This window comes from Sorex fumeus, unplaced genomic scaffold (genome assembly GCF_029834395.1).
Source record: "Sorex fumeus unplaced genomic scaffold, SorFum_2.1 ptg000149l, whole genome shotgun sequence".
Lineage (NCBI taxonomy): Eukaryota > Metazoa > Chordata > Mammalia > Eulipotyphla > Soricidae > Sorex > Sorex fumeus.
The window spans coordinates 7220860-7231052 of NW_026606206.1; the positions used below are offsets into that span (position 1 = coordinate 7220860).

The window sequence follows — 10193 nt, forward strand, 5'->3', positions numbered from 1 at the left end:
CGATTTGCCCCAGCAGGCCCAGTAACATTGTGAGACTTGTTGTTACTGTGTTTGGCATATCAAATATGTCACGGGGAGCTTGCCAGGCTCTGCCGTGCGGGCGAGATACTCTCGGTAGCTTGCCGGGCTCTCCGAGAGGGGCGGAGGAATCGAACTCGGGTCGGCCATGTCAGCCACGTGCAAGGCAAACGCCCTACCCGCTCTGCTATCGCTCCAGCTCTGTCTGCAGCAGAGGTAAAAGTGTCTACTCTTGTGGCTGGCAACACAAATTTGCTCTTTCAGAAGAATGCCTGGGGCTGGAGCGATAGTACAGCAGGGAGGCAATTTGCCTCGCTCATGGTCAGGTTCGATCCCCGGCATCCCATAGGGCCCGCCAAGCACTGCCAGGAGTAACTCACGAATGCAGGGAACCCCTGAGCACTGCCGGGTGTAATTCCAAAACCAAAATAAATAAATTGATAGGTCATAAAACGAATTCCTGGCTCAGGTGTGGGTAAGCACTTGGTCGACGGATGAGCAGCAGACAGACAGATTTCTCTTCCTGCAGTGCCATTTGGGGTGGGATCCCGCCTGGCCTGCTCCCTGCCCCTCACGTAAGAGTGATTAACCAGTGGGGACACTGCCCTCTGAGCTCGTGTTCCTGGTACAGTCCCGGCCTCATCAAGGTCAAAAGACAGACAGGCTTCTTGGTGAAGATTTTATCATTCAGAGCTCTCCCAGAGGGGGCACGTTGGCACTGCCTGCCCGCCTGTGCATTTTCCCCTCTGGCCCTTGTACCGCTTCTGAGTCTGTGTCTTCCCTCACCGACACGGCCCCCATGGCTGCTAAGAGCATTTCTGAGAAGGGTTTTAACAAAAGCTTCTTTCAAGTCCCAACTTAGATCCTGCGCTACCGTTGCATGTTGCCTGCTTCTCACTGTCCTGGACTGTGCCTGACCCTGAAGAACTCGTTAGCCCTTAATTGTAACTCCACTTTACCAGGGGGCCGCTTTCTGAGGATCAGAGTTTCCTGCAGGAATAATCCAGGGGAACTTCAGAGCCCTGATGCTGGGGTGGCAGGAGGGACTTTCTGCTTCTTGTATTTATTTATTTATTTATTTTATTTTTATTAGTGAGACATCATGAGGTACAATTGTAGACTTACAAATTCTTGTGCTTGGATTTCAATTATACAATGATTGAGTATCCATCCCTCCACCAGTGCCCATTTCCCACCACCACGAATCCCAGTATCCCTCCCATCCCCCATCCCCCCATTCCCCCCCCCCCCCCCCCCCCCCGCCTCTGTGGCAGGGCATTCCCTTTTGTTCTCACTCTCCTTTTGGGTGCTGTGGTTTGGAAAAGAGGCATTGAGTGGCAATCATGTTTGGTCTATAGTCTACTTTCAGCATGCTTCTCCCATCCTGGGAGGATCCTCCCAACACCCTTTATTTGGTGCTCCCTTCTCTATCTGAGCTCCCTTTTCCCCTAGCACGTATGGCTGGCCTCCAAGCCATGGACCAAAATTCCTGGTACTAATCTCGACCACTCTTGGGTGTTAGTCTCCTATTTTGTTACTTTATGTTCCCCAGATGAATGCAATCTTTCTGTGTCTATCCCTCTCTTTCTGACTCATTTCGCTTAACATGATACTTTCCATGTAGTACCACTTGTATGTAAATTCCATGACTTCATCTTTTCTAACAGCTGCATAGTACTCCATTGTGTAAATGTACCAAAGTTTCTTTAACCAGTCAACTGTTCTCGGGCACTCAGGTTTTTTCCAGATTCTGGCTATTGTAAAGAGTGTTGCAATGAACAAACAAGTGCAGATGTCACTTCGACTATACATTTTTGCCTCTGGGAGATATTCCCAGGAGTGGTATTGCTGGGTCAAATGGGAGCTCAATTTCTAATTTTTTGAGAATCGTCCATACTGTTTTCCAGAAGGGCTGAACCAGTTGGCATTCCCACCTCTGCTTGTTTTCTTAAAGAAGGAAGATTTAGAGGCCTGGAGATAGCATCGTGCTGAATTTCCAGCACCGCACAGTTCCACCACAGGCATTGCCTGGTGCTGCCCTGGAGATCTCCAGCACTGCCGTGGCTGGGGGTGGAAGAGGGAGGGTTCGGGAACCCCCAGCTCCACAGGGCCCCAGCAGCACCACATCCTTCGCACTGAACCATCAGCCCAGTTGGTCAAGAGTTGCCGGTGGGGGCTGGAGCAATAGTACAGCAGGTAGGGCATTTGCCTTGTACAACAGCCACCCCGGGTTCGATCCCCAGCATCCCATATGGTTCCCCTAAGCAATGGTAGGAGTAATTCCTGAGCGCAGAGCCAGGAGTAACCCCTGTGCATCACTGGGTCTGACCCAAAAAGCCAAAAGCCAAAATAATAATAAATAAAGAGTAGCCAGTGGGGCCCTCAGGTCTCTGGATCACTACTTGGGAGTCCCTACCTCCAAGGAAGGTAGATTTCTGGAAGGTGGGGTAAGGTAGCATTAAGTGGCTCCCAACCCCCCCCCCCCCCATGAAAGGTCCTTCTTGGAGAGTCTGGCAAGCTACCGAGAGTATCCCGGTAGCAGATTATCCAGGTTACTGGCAGAGCCTGGCAAACTCCCCATGGTGTTATCGATATGCCAAAAACAGTAAGGATAACAGGTCTCATTCCCTTGACTCTGAAAGAGACTCTCATCATTGGGATAGACGAATAAGGAGAGGCTGCTAAAATCTCAGGGCTGTGAGGAATAGAGACATTACTGGTGCCTGCTTGAGTAAATCGATGAACAATGGGATGACAGTGATACAGTGATATAGTGAAAAAAAATGTCAATTACATTAAAAAATTCCTCCAATCTTTATTAAGAAAAAAAAAACTTGAGACACATCTGGCTGTTACTCAGGGCTTACTTCTGGCACTGCTCTCAGGGATCACTCCTGGTGGGCTCTGGAGACCTTATGGAATGCTGGGGATCGAACCCAGGTCAGCTGTATGCAAGGCAAGTACCTTATCCTCTGTGCTATCACTCCAGCCTCAGACATTCTTTCATTAATTAGTTATTACGGGACACCAGGGATTAAATCCAGGGTCTCATAGATATGAGTTAAGGGCTCTACCTGCAAGCTCCATCTCCAGTCCAAGACATTAATTTTTAATAAAAATATGATTCCCGGGCTGGATCAATAGCACAGCGGATAGGGCGTTTGCCTTGCATGCGGTTGACCCGGGTTCGATTTCCAGCATCCCATATGATCCCCTGAGCACCGCCAGGGATAATTCCTGAGCACAGAGCTAGGAGTAACCCCTGTGCATCGCCGGGTGTGACCCCAAAAAGCAAAAAAAAAAAAATATATATATATATGATTCTCTCTCCCAGATGTCTCAGGGTGTTGGTTCCCTGCCAGGGTCCATTTCTTTTTGCAGTCTTGCTCAGCCCTGGGAGTGCCTTGCAGTCTCCTGGGAGCTCTGGCAAGACAGTACCCACTCGGGCTTAGCACAGTCAGTCAGCATAGGGTTTGCTCCAGGCAGGGTCTGGGCCAGCTGGGGGTGAAAATCTCCTGGGTAGTTTTGTATTATCTTGAGGTTTGAGGCCAGAAGGGATCCGGAAAAAAAAATCCTAACAAGAGGTACTAGGTTCATTTCCTTGCCCAGATTCTTACCTCCTAATAGAAGAGAAGGAACGAGAAGGTGCTTAATAAGATGAGACGCTCACAACGTCTGCCATCAGCATGCGACTTCAAATGAACTGGCCAAAAAAAGAGAGCAAAGTGAACTCCCGGGCTCAGTGAAAGCTATGGTCATTCCAAAAGGAAAGGGGGTATGTGTGTCAGTGTGTGTGTGTGTGTGTGTGTGTGTGTGTTTAGGAGGGAAGGGGATGGGGCATCTTTTGGTGGTAGGGGTGATGAGTCCTGTACACATCCAGAAATGTTAAGCTGCACCCCTACAATGCTATCATATTGTCAGCTGACACATACAGCAAATTTAAAACTCATCAGAAAGTTTGGCAAAACCCTCTTCCTTCTTGAGACTGTCACAGCGTAAGCCCAGCCTCTGATCATTGCCTACAGTGCTCGGGCTGGAGATGGTGGAGGTGGGGGGCTTGGATACACAGCCTCAGTGTGTGTGTCGGACACCTGCCACTGAGACGCGTGGCTGGCATTGGTTATGGTGGGGGTGGGGTGTGGGCATCCCATATAGTGTTTAGGTGTGGGGAGGCTCCTTCAACACTCGCTCAGAAGGTTCTGAGCAGGGTTTCAGCCATGCTGGGAACCACCAGGGCCACAGCTAGCGGTGCTTAAGGGTCTCCCAGGCTATGCCTGGTGATGCTCGGGGCATCATGGAGTGCTGGGGATTGAACTGAGGACCTCTGCATGCAAAGCATAGGCTCCAACCCTTGGAGCTCTTCCCCTGACCTAAGATCATCTCTTTCTTGGTTACATCATACACACACATGTACAAATGTATGTACACACAGGCACACACATACACACATGCATATACATGTACACACACACACACACGCACGAGTCCTTCATGCTGACACACTCTTCAGATGCGTTCATATTGGGCTGTTCTGAGTCCCCTTTTCCTTCCAGGGCCAGAGGGTCGAGGGTCTTGCTTTCCCTTGGAACCAAGGTCTCAGGGAAAAGAGGGTCGAGTTTTCTATTGTCTCACTCAGACGGCTCATTTCTCTAAGTCCCAGCTCTGCGGAACATTCATTATTAGGAAGAAAGGACACTGCATCTTTCTCGTTGCTCCTCTGCGGACAGTATTTCTGTACATGTGTACAAAGAGTAAAATGGAAACAACTGCCCAGTCAGAGAACAAACCCTGAGAGGGGGGACTCTGTGGGAGGGCACAGGCTGACGGCGCTGGGGTTGACATTGTGTCCACCAGAACAAACACCCGCGGCAGGAGAGCTGGCCCTGCACACACCGCCCAGAGTCTGTCTCCTTATCAGTCTCCTTTGCTTTTTGTCCATTTTGGCATTTCAGCATCATTGCTGAACTTTGGCCAATATTGCTTTTGTTTTTTTCCTCCATTATCCTGTCATCCATGGCTTGAAGATAGGTTTTTCTTTTTTAGGACTTTCTTGTGTTGTTAACAACTATTTTAAAGTTTAGTTCTTTGTCTAGAGAATGTGTGTGTATGTGTGTGTGTGTATGTGTGTGTGTGTTGTGTTTTCTCTGAAAACTTCTAGAACTTTCTGCTTAAAACATTTTCCCCCCAATGGGGGCTGGAGTGACAGCACACTGGGCAGGGCGTTTGTCTTGCACGCGGCCGACCCGGGTTCGATTCCCAGCATCCCATATGGCCCTCTGAGCACTGCCAGAAATAATTCCTGAGTTCATGAGCCAGGAGTAACTCCTGAGCATAGCCAGGTGGGACCCCCCAAAAAAGAAACTAAAAAAAATTAGGAGATTATTTTTCTTTGAGTGGGTTGGGTGGGGTGGGGTAAGTTTGGGCCTTACTTGGTGGTGCTTATGGGCTTATTCCCGGCTCTGTGCTCAGGAGTGACCCATGGGAGGTAAGTCAATGGTACCGGGGATTGGAGTCAGGGTCTAAATCAGGATGGTAGTCACCACAGCTATGGGCAAGGCAAGTGCCTCTCCTCTCCGAAGAGAGACTATCTCTTCGGTCTCTGAATCAGACATTCAGGAAACTCAGGAAAGAAACTTTCATCATGTGATAATAGAAGAAATAATCCAGTCTACCTGTGTCCCTCCTTATTTTTTCTTTAGTTGAGGTGAAAGGCACATGAGATGGAATTAACCCTTTCAGTTTACCCTGCAGTCACCTGGGAGCACTATTGTGCCATTACCCTCTTCTGCATCTAGTTCTAAAGAAATTTCATCACCCCCTAAAGGAGCCCAGTCCCAGCAAGCAAGAGGCAGAACCTCCCACCCCCTCACCACACACACACACACACACACACACACACACACACACACACCACTCCTTTCTCTGACCCTTGGCAACCTCTATATCTTTGTGTTTTGACTCTTGCATTGAAAAGGAAAGCTGATTTGCATTTAATATGTTGTCACTTGTCTAAGAGACCTCCCTCTCCTTGGCGCTCCAGTTGGGTTATTCTCACTCTCCCAGTTAGAAACCGTAGCCAGCAGGGGTCTCTAGTTTTTCTCAAAACTCATAGCTCACTGACCCTTGAAGGCAATGGAGGAGCCCCCAGGTAGATGTCCAGTCTGTAGAATGGACTTCCTCAGGCCAACATGCTTTTTCTAGGATGGTTGGTCCCGATATCATTCCGCTGCCACACATCTATGGTGCACGCATCAAAGGAGTGGAAGTGTTCTGTCCCCTGGACCCGCCCCCACCTTACGAAGCCGTGGTGAGCCAGGTGGACCAGGAGCAGGTATGGCCTTGGGGTTCCTCCTTCTTCCTCTGGGGGCAGGGAGGAAAGAGGCATCCTGTGCTGGCAGGATGGGGAGACCGTGCCAGGAACTTTCGAAGACGTGTGCTGGAGTCCTGATGAGGGTTGCATTGATTGTCACCCAATAGCCCTCTTGTTTCCTGGGCTCAGGGATCCCCGTGCCAAAGGCCAGAAGGAGCAGAAGCCGCCGCACGCCCGTTGGAGATGACCTGCACGTCCGCCGCTCAAGGTGATCAACCCTGACTCGGGATTCCTTGGGACAGAGAAGTATGGGAGAAGCCGTGACTCGGATACTTAATGGGAGCATGGATATTCTTTAGAGCAAACAGTGCAGACGACGTAGTCTTTCTAGGTGCTGACGTCCTCGTGGGGCTTCCACGGGGGAACTTGTGCGTGTACACACAGGGAATTCCCCTGGGACCTGTGATAGCGGATGGCTAAGTGTGATTTGGTATTCTTGTTATTTTATTTCTCCTGGTAAAATAGGATAGGCTTGGACTGGAGCGATAGTACAGTAGGCCGGGCACTTGCCTTGCATGCAGCTGACCTGGGTTCCATCCCTAGCACCCCATATGTCCCCCCCCCCCCCCCAAGCCCATCAGGAGTGATCCCTGAGTATAGAGGCATAAATAAGCCCTGAACACTGCAGGGTGTGGCCAGCAAACAACATCAACAACAAAATGTTTAATGAGATGGGCTCTTTTGAAGGGTTAAAGGTTAAGTGGGGAGCGTTTCATTTATTATAGGATGTTTTGCTGGAAGAAAGAATGTCCTGTTACTTATAACCTAGAGCTAAGGTCGTGCTCTTATTTTTTCTTTCTTGGGCCACACCAGGTGATGCTCAGGGGTTACTTCTGACTCCACACCCAGGAATTACTCCTGGCAGTGCTCGGGGGACCATATAGGATGCTGGGAATTGAACCCGGGTCGGCCACGTGCAAGGCAACCGCCCTACCGGCTGTGTTATCCCTCCAGCCCAAAGGTCATGTTCTTCAACCGGTAGCAAATTCTGATTTTTTTTCAGTCCTACATCAAATACCAGAGTTCGGGCATGGGCAGTCAGAGACATGGTACAGGGTGAAGGCATTTGCCTGCATGCGGTTTACCTTATTTCAGTTCCCAACACCTTAACCTCTCTGGTTGTCTAGATTAAGATTCTGCACTCTCAGTCCTTAGGACCACCAGGAGTAGCCTGAGTACAGCAGAGTGTGGTCCACCCCCCACCCCCCAGTACCCAATAAATAAATACGAGAATCAGTTTACATTTATCCTTATCATTTAAGGGAACATTCTTAAGCTCTCTCTCTTTGGAGAGGTTTCAAGTGGCCCCGAGAATTGTCCACTAGGACAGAACTGCTAATGGTGATTAAATAATGCATCAACTTTTAGCTATTACAGATGGAGGTCATTTTTCAGTGGCGCCTGATTCAGAGTGGGATTTTGTTCGGTTTAGCCTTCTATCTTAAGTAGAATTCCAGTATAATTAGAATTATGTTTGCAGTTTGTTTTTTTTTTTCCTTTTGGGGGGTAGGGATGGTTTAGTCACACCCAGTGTATATACCAGGGGTTACTCCTGGCTCTGTGCTCAATGATCACTCCTGGGGGTTCCAGGAACCAGATCAGAGTTGGTTGTATCCAATGCCTTAAGTCCCTGTACTATCTCTCCAGCCCAGTTCTTCCATTTATTAAAAAAAAAATTCCCTGGGACTGGAACAATAGTACAGAGGGTAGGACACTTGCCCTGCACTCAGCTGACCCAGATTCCACCCTCCAGTACCCCTTATAGTCTCCTGAACTCACCAGGATCCTTGAGCACAGAGTGAAGAGTAGGCTCTGTGCACTACGGGTGTGGCCCCAAGACAAAAATTAAAATTCCCAGACCAGAGCTCAGACTCACAAGTGATATGAATTTATTCACCAAGTAGGCACCACCATCCCATTCCAGTACTACACCAGAATGCTTTTCCTCATCCTTTTATTTAATGGATGTGGATGCCTGTATGTCTGAATTTGGATCTGCAGCTGCTACTCATCCTGTGTAGAATCTTTTTTTTTCTTTTTGGGTCACACCTGGTGATGCTCAGGGGTCACTCCTGGCTCTGCACTCAGGAATCACTCCTGGCGGTTCTCAGGGGACCATATGGGATGCTGGGAATCGAACCCGGGTCGACCGCGTGTAAGGCAAATGCCCTACCCGCTGTGCTATCACTCCAGTCCCCCTCCCTTTTTTTTTAACCTTGCCCATATCCTCCTGAAATGTCAGAAAGTGCCAGATGACCAGGGAGCTCCAGGGATGCAGCATGAACCTGGAGCAGTTTGTCTGCACCTTTAGGTGCAGAAAACAAACAAAACAAACAAACAAAAAACCAAACCCAACTATCATTTGGTCATGAGTCTGGGATCCAGGTGTGTCTGCTGTAGATGTGGAGGGGCAGATTGGAGAAAGAAGTGTTTCCCACAGTCTGAGACACACCCCGTGCCCCGGCCGGCATCCTGAGCAAATGCTGTGAATGGTGTCATCCCTGCTCCATCCAGCTGCAGCTCACAGGTGTCTCCTGCCTCACTTTGGAAGGTGGTGAAATCATTTCATTTCTCCTTTTCTCAAAACACAGGTGGGGAAAGTCCTCAAGTTGCAGGAGAAGAAAATTCAGTCCTTGCCACTCCCAGTGCCAATCAGCCACATCCAGGGAGAATCGGGAGAGCATTCCACCCCCTGAGGATGCGATCGAAGAGTGACCCCCTGCTGCATCATTCCTCGGAGAGAGGTGATGTCCTGGCCTGGCCCTGGGGAGCACTGGGCTCCTAGGAAGGTGTTGGAGGGAGGCAGGCAACTGGACCTGCCCGGGCACTGCAGTGCAAGAACCATGGATTGTGAGGGTTGACTAGTCTTGGGGAAATATGATGAACATACGATGGAAAGCGGGGAAAATTGCATGCATGCCATAGGCACTTGCCACATCTATTAAGGCAGATAGGTTTTTCTTTTCTATTTTTTTCTCTTTTTAAAACCATCAAAACTCATGTGCTGCTTCTCCCGGAAGAGAGCATAAAATGAGGCCCCCTCAGAGGGGTGGCGGGTGAGATCCTTCCCCGCCCAAGGGACCCAGCCCCAGCAGGCACAACTTCCACTACCCAACTGCCACCACGCTTCAGGCCGCTTTCCCACATGCTCAGGCCAAGCCTCACATATGAGTGGACATATTCCTGGACCACGTGGCTGCTTTTCAAGGCTGTGTGACACATCATAAGATACTCTCTACCCATTTTCCATAATTACCACACCATATTGGATGGGGTTCAGACATTAGGCATTCCTTCCTTCCTTCCTTCCTTCCTTCCTTCCTTCCTTCCTTCCTTCCTCCCTCCCTCCCCCTCCCTCCATCCCTCCATCCCTCCCTTCCCCTCCCCCTCCTCCCCGCCCCCTCTCTCTCCTACAACATACTCACATTCTTCTCATCTGTCGGCTGCCCCCCACGGTGAGCTTCTGGTCACACTGGTTCAGGTCAGGTGCTTGGCCTATGGGTCCATGTTGCTCATCTCTGTCCACAGCCGCCCCCGTTGCTCAGGCTGTGAGGCGGCCACTCAGACAGAGGGTCGACTGGACCTGGCCGCGGTGACCCTGCGCAGAGCCTGCGAGCCCGAGCTTCGAGATGCCGGCCTCGGTCTTTAATCGACTACAAATCTTACATGGACACCAAGCTGCTGGTGGCCCGCTTTCTGGAGCAGTCATCCTGCACTATGGCCCCCGACATCCACGAACTGGTCGAAAATATCAAATCTGTTCTGAAGTCCGACGAAGAGCACATGAGGAGGCCATCAGTAGCGC

At 50.0% G+C, this 10193-nt stretch overlaps 1 protein-coding gene across 1 annotated transcript in view; it reads left to right on the forward strand.

Moving 5' to 3' along the window:
* The window catches only part of ENTREP1 (endosomal transmembrane epsin interactor 1), a gene marked incomplete at its 3' end in the record, with an annotated part of 85569 nt that extends 75379 nt beyond the window's left edge, over nt 1–10190 (forward strand). Inside the window, 6 exon segments of the mRNA XM_056106921.1 lie at nt 6220–6349; nt 6518–6596; nt 8980–9132; nt 9917–9930; nt 9933–9993; nt 9996–10190. Coding sequence (XP_055962896.1) covers nt 6220–6349; nt 6518–6596; nt 8980–9132; nt 9917–9930; nt 9933–9993; nt 9996–10190 — 632 coding nt within the window.
* Between the last annotated feature and the right edge of the window lie 3 nt (nt 10191–10193).